Source organism: Gopherus flavomarginatus, chromosome 22 (genome assembly GCF_025201925.1).
Source record: "Gopherus flavomarginatus isolate rGopFla2 chromosome 22, rGopFla2.mat.asm, whole genome shotgun sequence".
In the NCBI taxonomy this organism is placed as follows: domain Eukaryota; kingdom Metazoa; phylum Chordata; order Testudines; family Testudinidae; genus Gopherus; species Gopherus flavomarginatus.
In genome coordinates this window covers 4,869,301-4,886,312 of record NC_066638.1, presented here as the reverse complement: position 1 = coordinate 4,886,312, position 17,012 = coordinate 4,869,301, and the positions used below count along the sequence as shown (strand labels likewise).

General features: G+C 43.6%; 1 protein-coding gene across 1 annotated transcript; it reads left to right on the top strand.

Moving 5' to 3' along the window:
* The first annotated feature begins 1,139 nt into the window (after nucleotides 1-1,139).
* C22H1orf94 (chromosome 22 C1orf94 homolog) lies at nucleotides 1,140-16,216 on the top strand. The gene is made up of 6 exons (XM_050932597.1): nucleotides 1,140-1,405; nucleotides 8,619-9,286; nucleotides 10,518-10,687; nucleotides 12,794-12,868; nucleotides 15,056-15,240; nucleotides 16,141-16,216. Exons 1-6 carry the CDS (start codon nucleotides 1,140-1,142, stop codon nucleotides 16,214-16,216), a joined length of 1,440 nt encoding a protein of 479 aa, XP_050788554.1.
* Nucleotides 16,217-17,012: the final 796 nt, after the last annotated feature.

The following is a 17,012-nucleotide window of genomic DNA, read 5'->3' as shown; positions in this document are numbered from 1 at the left end:
GTGCTGGCTTCCTTCTTCCCATTCAGATTCCACTGCTCTCCTCAAACTGAAATGTGTTTTAACCATAGCTGATAAACCTGTCCACAGGTACAACCGCATTTAATAATTCCTGCACCTCATGGCCTTAAATATCAGCAGGAACAGACAGGTTAGCAGTATTAAGGATTGTCTCCTCCGTCAGGCTGTAGCTACTACCTGCACTGGGGAAGCGTGCTCCCATATGCAGTGCAGTAGATATACCCTCATGGGTGGCAATCACAAGGTTGGGCCAGCAAAAGGCAGTGGTGACATACACAAGTTAGCATGCGGCAATTGGAATTGCTGGACCAGATTGTGCTATATAGCCCAGCATCCTGCATCAGTTAGTGGCTAGTGCCCAATGCTTCAAAGGGAACGTTGAGAGAAAAAAAAGTTCCCAAAGCAAAAATCCCATATCCAGACACCCCCAAATGTTGGCAAATTCTGAAACTTTGTTTCTTGGGCTCATCTGCGGAACAAGAGGAGACCTGGCTAGCTGAGCTCCTGTTCCTTGGATTGGAGAAATAGAGACAAACAGCAGCACAAGAGATCCATATCTCCCTGCTCTCAGTCCCACACATGCATACCCTCTCCCTCTCCCAAACAAGTCCTCCCATCTCCTTGCTTCAGTTTATTTCTGTGACAGAAGGATAAGGAGGGGACCTGATATGGGGTAGGAGAAGGGACACACAGCTGAGGGGAAGCCCCTCACCGTCAGTTGAGACACCTTGGGGGTAACTCCTTCTATGCCCCGGGGGTACATCCAATATAAAGAACAGATAAAGGAAGGAGGAGGGGGAGGTTAATATATGGACCTGAGAATACATGGAGTCTGGAAGTGGTGGCAATTACATAGAGACTGGTCCCAGAGGCTACTCTCAGCCTTGCTGGCGGGGAGGCAAGAAATGTGGCTCCTTCTTCCACTTCCTCCTTTGGGTGGTGTTGGCATCCCTACAGCTGTTTCCGCTTGTTGTCCTTCATACTGGTTGCCAGGCCCCAGGGGTTCTGTGGTTACCAAGTTACCATGGTTTGTTGCTCTTCATTCCATTTGATACTCACAAAACCACTTTTTTTTTAAACCAAGGTTGTCTTTTGCTCCCTGGGTGGGAAGAGACTGAAAGATGCTCACAGGTGGTAGTGGGCTCCAGGATCCGACGATAAGCCCCAATGGCCCATTTCCTCTAGGACCTTTCCCAAGACACATCTGGATCCACCACAACACCCCTCAAGACAGCTTTGACAAAGCCTGTCATGAGATCTGGAAACGCGTTCAAGGTCTTTCTGAAGAGCTCCAGCCTAGGTCAACATCCCCAGTCCTGCAGCCTACCTGTCACCCACTTTTGTCATCAGAACCTCTCAGAGGAGAAGGCAGCAACTTCCTGAAAGAGTGAGTGTTCTCAAAATGTCAGAGAGGAGATCACTGACCAACTCCAAGTGGAAATTCACCCCCATCCCTCTTTTACGCCCTTTGTTCTCTATAGTAGCTTTGGGAACGTGTATACAAACAGACTAGGTAAGCTCTCAGACTGGCTGAGATAAGACACTGTGGTTGTTTATTTTCACAGCACCAACCCAGAGAGCAAAATGATCTCCTTTCCCTCCACACATTCATTTTCCTATGCAAAACGCCCTGTGATGCCTAGCCACATCTGTAATTCTGAAGCACAGTAAGCAGCTGCCGCATTCAGTTTCCTACAGCAGCTTTTTTTAAAAAAAAAAATCAAAATATTTACAGTAAGAAGCAAAAGAAGCCTTCAAAAGAGCAAAGCAGAAAATTAAAATGTTATACTGTAAACAGTTGATCTTTACAAAGGAAAGCTGAATATGGCAGAGAACTTTTTTCTGCCAAGTCTCTCTCCATGGGGTAAGTCAAAGGAAGGGAAGGAGGTACAATTTTCAAATTTAAGAGTGAAGTATTTATAGAATTCTCCAGAAGCAGGGCAGGAGGGAAACCAAAAAAATTAAAATTTGCAAACCCAGCAATTAATTAGCAGAGGTTGGCAACTTCCCTGGTCTTAAAGCAAAAATGCAATACGGCAGTCAGCGTTACACAGACTGGGTCCAGCCTGCTTTGATGCCGTAAATAAGTAACATTAGAGCTCAAATTGCTTTATGAAAGGTGAGTTAGTATCATTTCTCCCTTTATACAGACAGGGAAACAAACTGAAGGGAAGGGATTTAACCAAGGTCACATAGTGAATCGGTGATATGTATCCAGGAATAGACCTCAGGAGTCCTGACTCCAAATCCAGTGCCCCATCAATGCTAAGTGTACTATAATCTTGAAGGTAGACTCCAGAAGTCATGAAGAGTCAATCAGGCTCATTTCTCCTCTCGCATCCATGCGAATCTGGAGTCACTCCATTGAAGTCAGTCTCCAGTGCACAGCTGGGGTAAGAGAAAGGAGAATGCAGGCCCAAGAGTCTTTATGAACCAGACACTCATCACACCAGTTAATGCACTAGTGGAAGACGCTCAGATATTACGCTGAGAACTGCTCCACAAGAGCCTGTGTAGAAGAGAATTAAACTACGACTAACAATCTGAATTTTAAGTCCTCTCCTATTTTAATAAATGAAATTGACCCTTAAAGCACCATAATTTTTTGTTTAGTAGCAGTGAATTTGGTTGGCTCTGCAAGGGCAGCCAGCCTAACATTATCCCTTGCCAATGTGCCTCATAACTGCCCTGAAACTCTCCCTAGGTATGGGGAGAGACTAGAGTGTACTTCCATACTCTCTCTTTCCTTTGCATCTGTGCTGAGCAACCATCCACAAGAGCACCAGAGCTGTGGTGGAGCTTCTGAGGGGGGACACCTGAAGGAACAGAAACTGGACTGAGACCCAACAAACTCATTCTTCAAGCAATGAGAGAGGCGCAAAGTCTGGTGGACAGGGCTTGCTAAGCCTAGGAATCAGGAGACCAGGGTTTTACTGGCACCTCTACCACAGAGCAGCTGGATGACTGTGGGCAAGTCACCTCTCCCATTCCCTCACAGACTTTGTCTTGACTGTTTAGGGCAGGGGTTGTCTCTCACTTTCTGTCTATAAGGCTCCTAGTGCTAAGCGGCCCTGATCTTGGTCCCTATACAAGTAATAACTGAACTGCCTTCAAATTGGTTTTGATTACTATTGACCAAATGCCAAGACCTGCTTTGCTCTACTCATTTGAGTAATCTCTCTGAAACCAATGCTGCTGCTCAAATGAGGATGGTGAGCAGGATTCTAACCTGGGCCATATTTTTACGATTGATCCTGGAGGTACAATTTTCCTTATCCAATTGCCAGTAAGAGATTTTATAAAAACCTCACAGTCTATGCTGATGGCCAATAAAGGTCCATGTATTCCCTAATTTGTCATCTGCAACAACACTGCGGCCAAGATTAGTCCTAGTGACCTTGCTTGATTTAGCAAACTTTAATTATTTTAAAATATTGACTGATGCAAATCACAGGTAAGTTCATTTTAAATGCATCTGGAATCTTTTGAACAAACAGTTTTACCTTCCTGGCTTTGTTACTGGAATATTTAGACATAGGAGGATGACAAGTCACTGGAAACATCCAGACCTTCTATTATGTTTTATTCATATTGTGACCATGTCTAGTAGACCCAACTGAGGTCAGGGCCCCATTTTGCTGGGTGTTTTCACACATGTAGTAACAGGCAGTTCACTACCTTGACCAGTTTATAATCTAAACAGATGAGGTAGACAGGAAGGATGGTTCAGTGATTAAGGCCTAAATTTAGGACTTGGGAAACCTGGTTTCAAGTCCCTTCTCTGCCACAGACTTCCTGCCTGCCCTTGGGCAAATCACTTAGATCCAGATCCTTAAAAGGGCCTGAATATCTTTGAGGATCTGGGCCTTCCCAGTGTCCTTATGCTTCAGTTCCCCATCTGTTAACTGGGGATAACAGCACTGCCCTGCCTCACAGGGGTGTTGTGATGATACGTACATTACAAGATTGCAAGGCGCTCATACACTGTGGTGATAGGTGCCAGTCAAGTACAACAACAGGAAAAACAAAAGCTGATCCCATTTTACAGATGCTACATGAGGACTTACAATGATATTGCAGCAAAGAATTTGTGTTGTATCCATGCCCCCCTTATTATTCTTTGCACCTTGAGGGCCAGCAGAAATCAGGGCCCTACTGTGCTGGGTGCTGCACAGACACACAGTAAGAGACAATCCCTTAAAATCTCAGACAAATCCTCCCAGTGGCAGAGCAGGCCTCCTGACTTCCCCACTTTTAAAATCAGGCTGTAAAAAAACTTTCCTTCTGTGTTTGCATTAGTTTGTTTCTGAGAACTGATGTGCAACATGAAGGCTGCTTGAAAAAGTTCTAAGGAAGGGGCAGGACCGGCACCAGGGTTTCTCGTGCCCTAGGCGCACAGCCATTTCGCCGCCCCCTGCGCTGATCTTGTGGCTCTGGTGGAGCTGCCGCAGGCATTCCTGCGGAGGGTCCGTTGGTCCGTGGCTCCGGTGAAGCTGCTGCAGTGGTGCCTGCAGGAGGTCCACCGGAGCCGCGGGAGCAGCTGACCGTCCGCAGGCATGACTGCAGCAGCTCCACCAGAGTCACGGACCAACGGACTCTCTGCAGGCATGCCTGTGGCAGGTCAACCGGAGCCTCCTGCTGCCCCCCGGCAAAATGCTGCCCCCTTAATAATCCTGGCACCCTAGGCTATTGCCTAGGCTGCCTAAATGGTAGCGCTGGCCCTGGGAAGGGGAAGTTTTATTTGGAAGCAGCAATACTGATAAACCATCCCAGAGATCAACATGGATTCGTAGATTTTAATGTCAGTTGGGACTGTTATGATCATCTCATAGAATCATAGAATCATAGAATATCAGGGTTGGAAGGGACCTCAGGAGGTATCTAGTCCAACCCCCTCCTCAAAGCAGGACCAATCCACAACAACTCATCTGACCTCCTGTAGAACACTGGCCAGAGAATTTCACCAAGCAAGTTTCACCATCTCTGCAGCAAGTTCCATAAGTTGTGGGAGAACTGGAGCAATGTTTCTCAAACTGGGGTCACCACTTGTGTAGGGAAAGCCCCTGGTGGGGCGGGCCAGGCCGGTTTGTTTACCTGCCCCGTCAACAGGTCCAGCTGATCATGACTCCTACCGGCCGTGGTTCGCCGCTGCAGACCAATGGGGGCTGCAGAAAGCAGTGGCCAGTAAGTCTCTCGGCTCATGCCACTTCCAGCAGCTCCCATTGGCCTGGAGCAACAAACCGCAGCCAGTGGGAGCTGCGATCGGCCGGACCTTCGGACAGGGCAGGTAAACAAAGCGGTGTGGCCTGCCAGGGGCTTTCCCTACATAAGCAGTGACCCCAGTTTGAGAAACGCTGAACTGGAGCATCTTTTTTAGACCACTACAATCTTGTTTAAAGGCTTCAAATGATGTAGAATCCACCACATCCTTACGTAAACTGTTCACCGTGTCAGCTACTCTCACTGTTAAAAATTTGAAGTTTATTTCTAGTCTGAAGTGGTCTCTCAGTAGCTCTTCCCACAGGAATTTGTTATGCCTGTGTCTGCTATAATAAAGAGGGCCCCTGCTATCAGAAATCTTTCCCCTACATAGGTACTTACAGACTACAATCGAATCACCTCTTAACCTTCTCTTGGAGAAACTAGATACAGCAAGGGACTAAGGAAGTTCAGTGTAAGGCAGGATTTCCAGACCCTGAATCATATTTGTAGCTCTTAATCCTAATTTGTTGACATCCTTTTTGAAGTGTTGACACCAGTATTCCAGTCTCACTAAGATACATACAGAATGGTTTTAACACCTGCCTCCTTCTACTGCTTATTCCCTTGCTAATACACTCAAGGAACCCATCTGCTTTCTTCTCCCAGTGCGATGCACTGGAGCTCAGGCTCAGCTGGTTCTCCACCAGGATCCTTAAATGCATTTCTGAGTCACTGCTTCCCAAAATATACCCCCCATCCTAGTAAGTGTGACTTGCATTCTTGGTTCCTTGAATGTTCAACCTTACATTTAACAGTACAAAGCACAGGTTTGAGTGAGCCCATTGTTTACCACATCACCAATTTGTGGGTCATCAGTAAACTGTACCAGCAGGGATTCCATGTTAGATATTTTTTTCCCCTTTATGTGAATATGAATTGCTTTGAACAGCCTCACCACCAGCAGACCTTTACTCCTTTTTCCTAAATTTACTTTCCTTCCTGAGATTTGGCTTCCTGTCTTTATCAAAGACTCCCCAGAACATTGTAGCACCTAAATTCTGAAAAAGCCTCAGGTTGGAAATCTCTGATGGCTCCATTTGTGATGACGATTGCGCCAACTGACCCTTCTCTATTCTCCCAGCGCATTCTTAGAAAACTGGATTGACCACAAGACTACAGGACTGGGTGTGTTAAGGGTACTCGACACACAAAACCCTTAAACAGATGCTTACCTTACTCACATGAGTAGCCCCACTGAAATCAATGGATCTACTCACATCAGTAAAACCACATGTGTATATGATTGCAGGATCAGGGCCCTAATCTGCACTGCAAAGGTAGCTTTGAACTGGAATGGAAGTCAGAGGTGGGGAGGAAGGTTATACCTTTTAAAAATATTAAACAGGCTGCAATTCACCACCTCCCAAACTGCCCCTACCCAAAACCCCAAAAAATTTAGCAGCTGAAGTTTCTTGGTTATTTTATTTTAGGAAGAGACGAGCCAGGCAGTTTAAAAACTCTGATAATTACACAGAGAATCCATAATCAGACATAATTAGGTGAATTTATAATTGATTTAAAAGTTTGGCAAGCTATTTATATGTACATGTTTATAACCCTGGACATCCTGTCCCCCAAACCAATAAGGATAACCAGTTTATGCATTAAGTTACTAATCACATTTGGAAATAAGTGAGCAAACTGGGTCCCTCATCACACAAGTAATCAACAGAAGGCAGGAGTATTGTGAGCAGGCAACCACACTGGGGGAAAAAAATCTTGAAAAGAAACCAATTTCACCACTGTCCTGCACTTTATGCCATCAATAGATTGCAAGCTCTGTGGGACAGGGACTGTCCTTTTGTCCTGTGTTTATACAGCTCCTAGCACTTCGGGGTCCTGGCCTATGACTGGGGCTTCTAGGTGCTGCCACAAAATAAACAAATAGTAACACAGCACACTAGGGCAGAGTAGGTGTAAAATATCAGTGTGATTCAGGATCATTTCACACTCGCGTTTGCACTGGTGTGAGTGGCTGCTCAAGATGCAGAGCAATGGTGAATTGAGCCCAATAGATTTTAAAATTATCTTTAAATTGAGTGATTCATGCCCTGTTGCCCAGTCCCACCATCCGGCAGTAAGAGGCTTAGGGACACCCAAAGCATAGGGTTGCATCCCTGACCACCCTGGCAAATAGCCATTGATGGATCTGTCCTCCATCAACTTATTGAATTCACATGGAGCTCATTCTAGGACTGAGATCTTTGAGTGCTACTGAAGTTGTGAGTCTAAGCACCTCTGGCAATAAGACCACTTTTAGGTCAAGAGCTTTGTGCACCCAGCGTGAGCAATTTGGATAAAGAACTTGAGTGTTTAGAGAGAGAGATTTGTATTGCATGTGTAGGCGATTGCGTATTCCCATTAGACATCAAATTCAGGGCCCTGTTCTCAGAACATCAGCTTGACTCTTACGTTGAAGCCAATCTCATTGCAAGCCGCACTAAAAGGCCACACTCAACTCTGCCTTCATTGACCTCTAACCTACCCCTCAAGGCTACCAGTAAACATTTGTTCTACCATTAGTTTGACCCCCTCTGCAAAGGAGCTAGTCAATATGTACTGGTCCCCAAAATGGCCAAAGGTAGGGAAAGACTGGTCTCGCTGGGAGATATCATCTCAGCCATCTTGTCTTTCTGGAATTCTAGTCTGTGATGCAACATGGGCATAATCCATAAACTGTGTAAAAAAAGCCAAAAATGGCTGAGAACTTAAACTGGATGGTAAGATAGTGCCAGTCCCAGTGATGATTGAGCCTGGTGATATTCATAACTTAATTTACCTGTGCCTCAGTTTCCTCATCTGTGACGTGGAGAGAATTCAGCCCGACCTCATAAGGGTGTTGGAAGGATAAAAATTCACTAGTGATTATGAAGTGTTCTGAAACTCTAGAGATGAGGGCCTTTTAAGTACAGTTGCACAATGTAGGCTTTATCGATACTAGGGCTTTGTGGGGGCCCCTCCCCCAAAATTGTGATGATTTCAAATTTCATTTAAAAAGCAGGTGGGAAGTGGCAATTCTCTCCCCCAATTTTTCAACTGATTGTCAGAAAACCACCCACTGCTAAGGCCAGGTCAACTGATGCTGTACTCAATATTGGCTGCAAGCATATCGGGCTTGGCAACTAATTCATATGCCCCTATTGTCAACAGTAAGTCATTTTCCTAGTGTATACAAGGCTTGGATTTCATTTTGTTGCAGAAATATATTTCTAGCCCCAGAACTGACTTTAAGCCCATATCATAATAATTCTTTGTGCTCCCACGTTCTTCATCCAAGTTGTCTGCAGTTATCCTGTTGAATGTACATTAACCGTGTTAGATTTCTCTCTTTCATGTAGATCATTGGAACAGAACTGTGTCAAAGATGAGATTTCCCTTCTGGTGGAACAGGAATACTTGAGCCTGACCCAGGAGAACATTAGCGAGACAGAAATGCAAGGTTTAGAAGGAAGCAAAGAAACTGCCTCTACTTTAAATCAGACTTTATCAAACAACAGTCTTTTCCTGCTTTCGGATAGGGACCAGTTACTAGATAAAACAGACGCAGTAGAAAGCATGTACCGAGCAATGATGGGAAGCAAAGAAAGGGAGATGAAACTCAGATCTCTCTGTGATGCTCAGCTTTCTACAAAATCCACCATCGCTGGGACTCTACGTCCTTCAAAATGCACCTTCAAGAATGCTAGAGGGGTGGACAATGGTAGCAGTAACCCAGTGGTTTCTAACAAAGAGACCAGTAAGTCTCTGGTGCCGTGTCCATCGAAACGCATAGAAGCTGCCAAAGCGCCAGATAACCAGATGGTGGCGGAGGAAACCAGACTGACCAAGGACTACCTACCAACTAACATGCTCAATTCCCCCACCCATAAGGAGAGCGCAGTGGTGCCTCCGCCTTCCATGACAGCAGAAAGCCAAACCACGGGGCCAAAGAAGCAGCTCCCGGTGTTTGCCAAGATCTGCTCAAAAACTGATCCCGACTCAGTTCCCGAGGGACTTCAGAACACAGGTACAAGGTGTTTGGAAGCATAATTTGGGAATGATTTGCAGGGGGAATAAAGTAAAGAAAGAGATGTTTAAAACGCAGCTGACATTGAATGGGAAGGGACCTTTTGGGTAGGGTCAGCGATTGCAGGCAGCCATAGACAACAGGTATGGTATTCACTACTATATACAGAGATGTCATTTCATAGGGGCCAAACAATTTGGTTCTTAACCTTTTCCATAGTGGGATCCTCAGTTCCATACCAGGACCAACTCCCAGCATCCTCCCTGTCATCCATCTGGGATCTATGCAATACACTTCTCCCACGTAACAAGATGGGAGGTGACTCCAATATTGAGATCCCATGGACTGGCAGATATGACTGGTAGCTTTTTAAAGAAGCCAACTTGAAAGTCGGTATGGAACTGTCGTACTATCTGCTGCACTTGATGCCAGCCGGGTCAGAAATAAATCTTGAACCTCTCTCTTTCCTTGTATTAGCAAGGGTACCATTTTTGTGGTAGGCTAACCTGAGATGATCAAGGTTACGGGATAAACACTGATAGAGCTTGATTCACTGCCAAGTGAAAACAATAGGACTTTTTCCATTGAGTGCAATGGGCATTGATTAGGTTAAGAACACATTATCTCACATTTTGTGAAGGTAGAGTTAGCCCCTATGGCCCAAGATTTCCCAGAATTAACCTAAGTATTTTAGGGGCCATATTTTGTTCGGGGCCCAATTTGAGACACTTTACAGGGGCCAGAAAGTACTGAGCACCCATCCTCGGAAACTCCTCATCAGATGTCTCAGGATGAGCACTCAATATCAGTAATCCATTTTGAAAATCTTGGTCTAGTGTATTGCAGATGCTATAACATGAATGCAAACGAAAAGCTAGTCAGTTTCCCCCCCGCAACATTAAAGAGGTTTTGAATGAGGTGCGAAGGGTCTTGTTCCAGTCTTATTCTAGCTGAACCATTTCATTCATCCTTACCACTCAGACAGTTACATTTAATTCCAAGTCCTGTAGGGACTGGATGGACAGGTCCTACTAATCAGAGAATTTAAAGTGTTAATTGTTAAATTTGGGTCTCAATACTAAAAGATTGTAGCCACTGGAAGTAGCTGAGATCTTAAGTAAATGTTGTTTATGGGCAAAGCACACCCTTTTAAGTTAGGCTGATCCACCAGAGCAAAGAAAAGCCCAGCAAGTTTGTTTAATAACATGTTTAACCATCTTTTGTTTTACAGTAACTACAGCAGCATCGGATAAGAACCACCTCAAATACAATGGGAATGTTTTCACCCCGCGTTTTGCTACCACTTCAATGGCTACCTCCTTAAACCAGCCAGTGTGGCTCAGTCTGAACTATCCTCCACCCCCTATCTATCCAAACCATTCAAACTTTCCACAGTTCCAGGTAATAGAACAATAAGCCTGCAGGGTTCTAATCTGGCATTGTCAGAGTCAAGCCTGTGGTTGCAGCCACCGCTGCTCCTAAATCTACTTTTTGCTTTGTACCATTGGAAGGATCTGAAAGGAACTGGACTGCTATCCAACTCAGCGCTTTGGTGGGGGGAAAGGGGGGATAACTTTGGGTGGAAAACAAAACAAAGAGAACAAGTAGTTCAGTGCATTGGCGATGTTCATGCTTCACTGGAAGGGTGCTGAATTTTTGAGGCATAGTGAGTTATGACCGACTGTGCTTTGTACCCGTTTTCATTACTAGGTTAGCACCAGTTTACAGTTTTCATTTGCTAGGATCCCCAAATGGATTTTTGATACTATCGCTGTGTTTACAGATGAAGATGAGATTAAATTAAGGTTGTACAGGCAACCCTAGTTTTGGCAAGTTGCAGTGGGGAAAGTCTAAGTTGGATATTAGGAAACACTATTTCACTAGGAGGGTGGAGAAACACTGGAATGGGTTACCTAGGGAGGGGGTGGAATCTCCTTCCTTAAAGCTTTTTAAGGCTTGGATTGACAAAGCCCTGGCTGGGATGATTTAGTTGGTGTTGGTCCTGCTTTGAGCAGGCGGTTGGACTGGATGACCTCCTGATGTCTCTTCCAACATTAATATTCTATGATTCTGTGATTCTCCTTGTGTGTATACATGATGATACAGTCTTTAATTCCATGATGACTGACTATTTTTTCCACAGGATCCTGGCCTCATTCAGTGCACAGAATGGATGATGCTCACTCAATAAGCAGCAAATCAAAATTTTGTTTTCTCCTCATTTTGTGCATGGCCTCTGGCCTTATTCACTGCACACTATTACAGCCCACATCTGAAGATGAAAATATTAATTTCCTCATGGGCTTTTCTATTGTGCTCATCATTATTAGATTATCTAGGGGCCACACAAACATGAATGAATTTATTTTCACAATATCCCTATAAGATCTGGGAGGGGTTATGATGGGAAACTGAGGCACAGAAATAAAGGTCAAAAGTATCCATTAATTTTGGGTGCCCAATTTGAGACCTCCAAGATCTGATATTTCTGAGTATGTAGAACTAAACAGCACTTCAAAGCACCGCTCCCATTGACTTTAATCAGCACTTCTACAAGTCAAACACCAGGATCTCAAGTCAGGCACCTGGAAAATGAGGAAAACCCAATTGGTAACCCCCTCTGAAAACTTTGGCTTAAGTGACTTGAGTAGCATCACATAGGAATGCTGTGGAAGAGGCAAGGATGGAATCCATTTTTCCAGGGTTGGTATTTAACTACCTTAACCATGACACCCTCCTTTCTCTTCCTGAAATTCCCTGCCTCGCTCAACACATATGTGCAATATTTTGATTTATCTGTACTAATATTTTCTGGTGAGGAGAAAAATGTTCCACCAGAAAAAAGTTCATCAGTTTTATTCTTCTCCTTTCACCTAACACATGGAATAGTTTCTTCAGTCATGTCCCACCTTCCATCAATCTTATCTCTGCATTTTTCTTATCCCCAGTTCACTCGGTTAGATTTAACTCTAGATACCACCCTAGCCCCACGGCAGAGTCTTATCATCCCTCTGGCCTGTTCACACTGGCTCACCCTATCCAATTCCGATGAGATCTGAACACCGAACTCCCTTAAACCACTTGGAAAATCTCATCCTTAAGACTAAGTTCTTAGGCTGAGTTGAGGCCAGTCAATCATTTTGTGGGTGCACTTTTGAACTCTGTAATCAACTACAGTTGTATTTAATAGGCATTCGTCAGCTGCTTGATACGTTCAATGACAAGTTAGTGATTATCTGCATGCATAGTTAATCCTTCTCTCATTGAGGTCAATGGGAAGTTGGATGGAGAGCTCAGAACCTACCGCAGAGAGCTGTAATGTAGAGAAGAAAGCTAGACTTGTGGAGTCAGAGAGGAGAATCTTGGCGAAAGATATTAACTAAATTCAGCTGACCTCCACTCCCTTGAACAAATAACATGTCCTTGAAAAGACAAAGGAACATATTGCAGAATAAAAATAAAACCTAGTCAGGCTGTTTTAAAGTCATGTCTTTTGTATTTTAACAGGGCTTGTATCAGCAGAGAGCACGGATCCCATACCAGCAGACTTTACACCCTCCTCTAGGATGCTTTTCGAGACAGGTGTGTCTAAATGGTTATAAATATGCTTTCATTTGCAGAACACAGATGCTAAGCATAGAAAATTAGACAGAGCTGTTTGTCATGGGGCATAACTGACATTGGTAGCTTTGCAAAATATGATTTGGGGGCCAGATCCTCAGATGGTGTAAATCAGCAGAGGTCTATGGCGTTACATCAGTTTACATTAGCTGAGGGCCTGGCCCCAAACCTCTAACCAAAATATCCAATTGTATATGCTCCATTTAGTGTTAACTTAGGACAGTCCTTTTTCTCTTTGTGAAGAATGGTACAATCAGCATCATGAAATGGTGCATTTCTATTACGAGTTAATGTATGAGTGAGGAGGAGAACACTGGATGAGCTGCAGCGAGATGAGCTATGACAGTAAGAGGCACCACAGAGATCTGGAGTGACTTGGATGTCACCAGGAGAGCCTCAACAGAGCTGATCTTGTGCATGTCACTGCAATGCTTCTGGTCAGATCCAAATTGGTTTCTCAAGTTGGGGCAGGGGAGCTAAAACATTAATTAGGGAAAGGCCATCACTCTGAAAGGGCAGCAGCCCTGGAGAATTTTGCAGTGTCCTGCAATACCCACAGTATTATCCCAGGGTGATGAAGGGGAAAGAGTATAACCATATTCTACAGAAATGTTACCAGATAGTGTAGCAGTAATCTAGTGGATAGGGCCTGGCCTTGACAGCAGGAGACCTGGGTTCTCATCCTAATTCTGCTCTGTGACCTTGGATAAATTTTCCTGTGTCCCCTCCCACCCTTCACCTGTCTTGTCTATTTACATTGCAAGTTCTTTGGCCAAGGACCGTCTTTTCCTCAGTAACTGCAAAGCATCTACCATAAGCGGGCCCCGATTTCAGTTGGGGCAGTAAAATTGCTAATAAATAACAATATAGATGACACAGAAGGTGGTTTGGGGGTGGCCAGGAGTCAGGACTACATGGCTCCAATAGCCTAAATTCTCATGTACACATAGTGGGGGTCCATGGTCATCACTGCAGCTAAGGCCTTTGGAGCGGCTATCTCCCTGTTCCACATGCTGGCTCTGCTATAGGTGAGGAAAACAGGATGCTGTGTCCCATGCTGCATAAACTCCCCTGCCAAGCTAATGGAACTCAGAGGGTTGCCCAAGAGATAGTTTACTTTTCAGCCAACACAATTCTGTCCTAGACAGTCTGTACGATGCTTTGACTCTGTTTGCGTCTTCCATCTTTTCCTACCGAAGAACTGACATGACTTTAAAAAAAGGAGGATGGGACTTTTGTTTGAAAAGGAACCAAGTCACCAAATTGTGAGCCTCTCTCTGGGTAAACATGAGCTGGGTCCCTTGTAGTCAGTAAATTAGTTAATCCCTTCTGGACATTCTCTCCAAGATAAGGAGGCTTCTATAGCAAGATGCAACCCACACAGCACTGAGACACATCAGCTTTTTCCTCTTCCATTTCTGTTCTATAAGAGGGTGGGGTGAAGGAAAAACCCCATCGGATCAAAATTTAAGAGCTGGGCATACCACATAGACATCACTGCAACTTTCTCGCCAAATGGAGACATGGCTGAGAAGCACGTTTATTATGCCGAATGCAACTGAATCAGATCTGAATGACACCAGCATTTCTTTGTACAATGAAGAATAGCAAATAGAATGAGGAGCCCTTGTCAGCTTTGATATCCGTGACATGTTGTGTGTAATTTACAAGGCTTCCGTAGGAATGGAGGCAAAAATACCTGTTGCAGTTGCAGCTGATTGTCATAATGTCTTAAGCTTCCTGAGAACTAGATTTTGAGAGGTGCTGAGTACACTTTCAACCCCTTTGATATCAGTAAGAGTTGAAGGTTTAATTCATCTGATCAAAAAATGATGAAGGGGCAGGAGAAGTATATATATTTTTCTCCCAAAATGTCCCTGTTTTATCAAAGTTAAAAAATTCACTGATTTAACAAAATAAATAAATAAAACAAACCAACTCACTCCAACCAGACCCACAGTCACTAAAAAAAGTAGGAGGGGATTTTTGTGGAAAAATGTGACGAATATTTTCCCTTTTAGTATAGTTTTTGAATGACAAAATTTGAAATATTTCATCCATCTCTAGTTCCAATTGGCATCTGCAGATCAGGCTGTAAACGGTTTTATTTCACTAACTTCTTGCTCTTTGTTTCTGTACCATCTATAGGTAACTCCATACAATCCACAGCAGATTTTCCGGTCACCTTACACCCCTTTATTGAACTATATCCCTCTGGTTCAGCCCGGTTATTCATACCAGCAGAGGAACCCCTCCAAACCATCTAGCAGCGTACGTGATCCACCAGCAATGGCGGGTGATGGGCCGCAGTATCATTTTTCTCATTCATATGGGTACGTCCACACTAATGTGTGGTCTAGTTCTCATAGCACATCATGGGAGGGTTTAAGTGAGTTACAGTAAAAACCACATGGAGCTACTGACTTGAGCTAGTTGGAAAATGGAATTTCCATCCAGCTGGAAATTTCCAACATTTCAAACCATTTTTAATACCCAGTCAGAACAAAAAGTCAACATTTACAATGGAACAGAATTTCCAAAAAAAATCATCGACCCAGAAACAGAAACGTTTTGTTGTGATAATGTTCAACCGATTTATTACTGTAGGGTTGGAACATTATAATATATTATAGAAAATTTGAGTCCAAACAAATGGAATGAAAGTCAAAACCAAATATTTTACCTGATCTAAAAAAAGTCAAAATAAATTTAGTTAATTTATTTGCCATCAAAAACATTGTGAAAGTTGCCATGTTCTTGCAAAGTGTTTCGATTTCAACAAAACTATACTATCAGATGGAAAACTGCTCCCTGTCCCCGACCTTCACTGCATGTTATGAGATGAGCTGTCTTCCATAGCCGGCCTGGAGCAGGGGTATGTCTACCAGCTACATTTCACCTTAATTTGCTATGTAGACATACCCCTAGACATGATGGTTAAAACGCTGGAGGACCACTTATTTGTAACAACAGTTTAGGGAGAAGAGACGTCTATCTATACAAGGTCTATGGCTCTTAGGGCTAGATTTGTAAAGGTATTTAGGCATCTAACAATGCAGATGTGATTTTCAAAAGCACCTAGCTGCACCTTCAGGTATCTAAATACCTTTAAAAATCTGGCCCTTCGGCAAGATTTTGAACCTTTTACAAACAACAAGCTCAAAAGGGAAGGGTGAGAAGAAACCTGTGGAGGAAATCATAATGAAACTGGATTTAATTTGAATGTTTTTCAGGTTTAGTTCCACACCTGGTGGATCTGTGAGGACAAATCCATATTTCTCTTCCAATGGGAGTGGTATAAACTTTTAGATCATCTAACTTTCTGATGCACCGTTTGGAGACCCTGAAGCTTCAGTCACTGTTAGGAATCCGGAGGTCAAATAATGACTTATTTTGTATTTCCCATAGTGAAGATTTTTGTCTAGAATGAGCCTACATGACTTATGGGTAAAGAAACAGTTACACAACAATTCATCCAAAAGAGGAGAGTTTTGTTTAGCGGAAGCAAATGAGATTTTTTTTTGGTATGATGGAGAGAAATAATAAAAAAAAATGGTTTTATTTATGACAGATGCCTGAGCTGCTTAAAATTGAATTTTGCTGTAATAAAGATGGCTGATATAAAAAGGATCATGGCCACAAATTTCAGAGGTGATAACTTGAGTCGCGTATTCAAAGTGAGATTAACACAGAGGCATTCAGTAGCTACGGGGCTTGATTCTGTGGGGTAAAAGGCTTGTGTCTTGTATCTGAAACCATGACACTGGTCTACATTTTAGCATTAAAGAAGAGGAAACCAGAAAGTCTGTACAAGGAAACTTATTTTACTGTGTTCCTTTTATTGAATTCAGAGTTTCAGGCTCTAACATTTGAAAGTGAGCTTTTGCCCTTGCAACATAGCTCCTGCTTGGGACCATAACATTAAAACAGCCTCAGGGTGGTAGGCAATCTACAGACAGCTGTGATGGATGTCTTTCTACCCTAGTTCAACAACAAGCTGTTGGGTTAAATGCAGAAAGGACTGAATGGAATTATATGGCCTGTTATGCTGGAGGTCAGACTCACTAGGTGATCATAATGGTACCTCCTGGCCTTAAAAAAAATA

What these genes read in the sequence shown, in the direction of transcription:
- C22H1orf94 (XM_050932597.1), top strand. Translation starts at nt 1,140, where the DNA reads ATGCTCACAGGTGGTAGTGGGCTCCAGGATCCGACGATAAGCCCCAAT. An exon ending in GGCAGCAACTTCCTGAAAGA is followed by an intron (nt 1,406 to 8,618) that starts GTGAGTGTTCTC and finishes TCTTTCATGTAG; the next exon opens with ATCATTGGAACAGAACTGTG. An exon ending in CAAACTTTCCACAGTTCCAG is followed by an intron (nt 10,688 to 12,793) that starts GTAATAGAACAA and finishes GTATTTTAACAG; the next exon opens with GGCTTGTATCAGCAGAGAGC.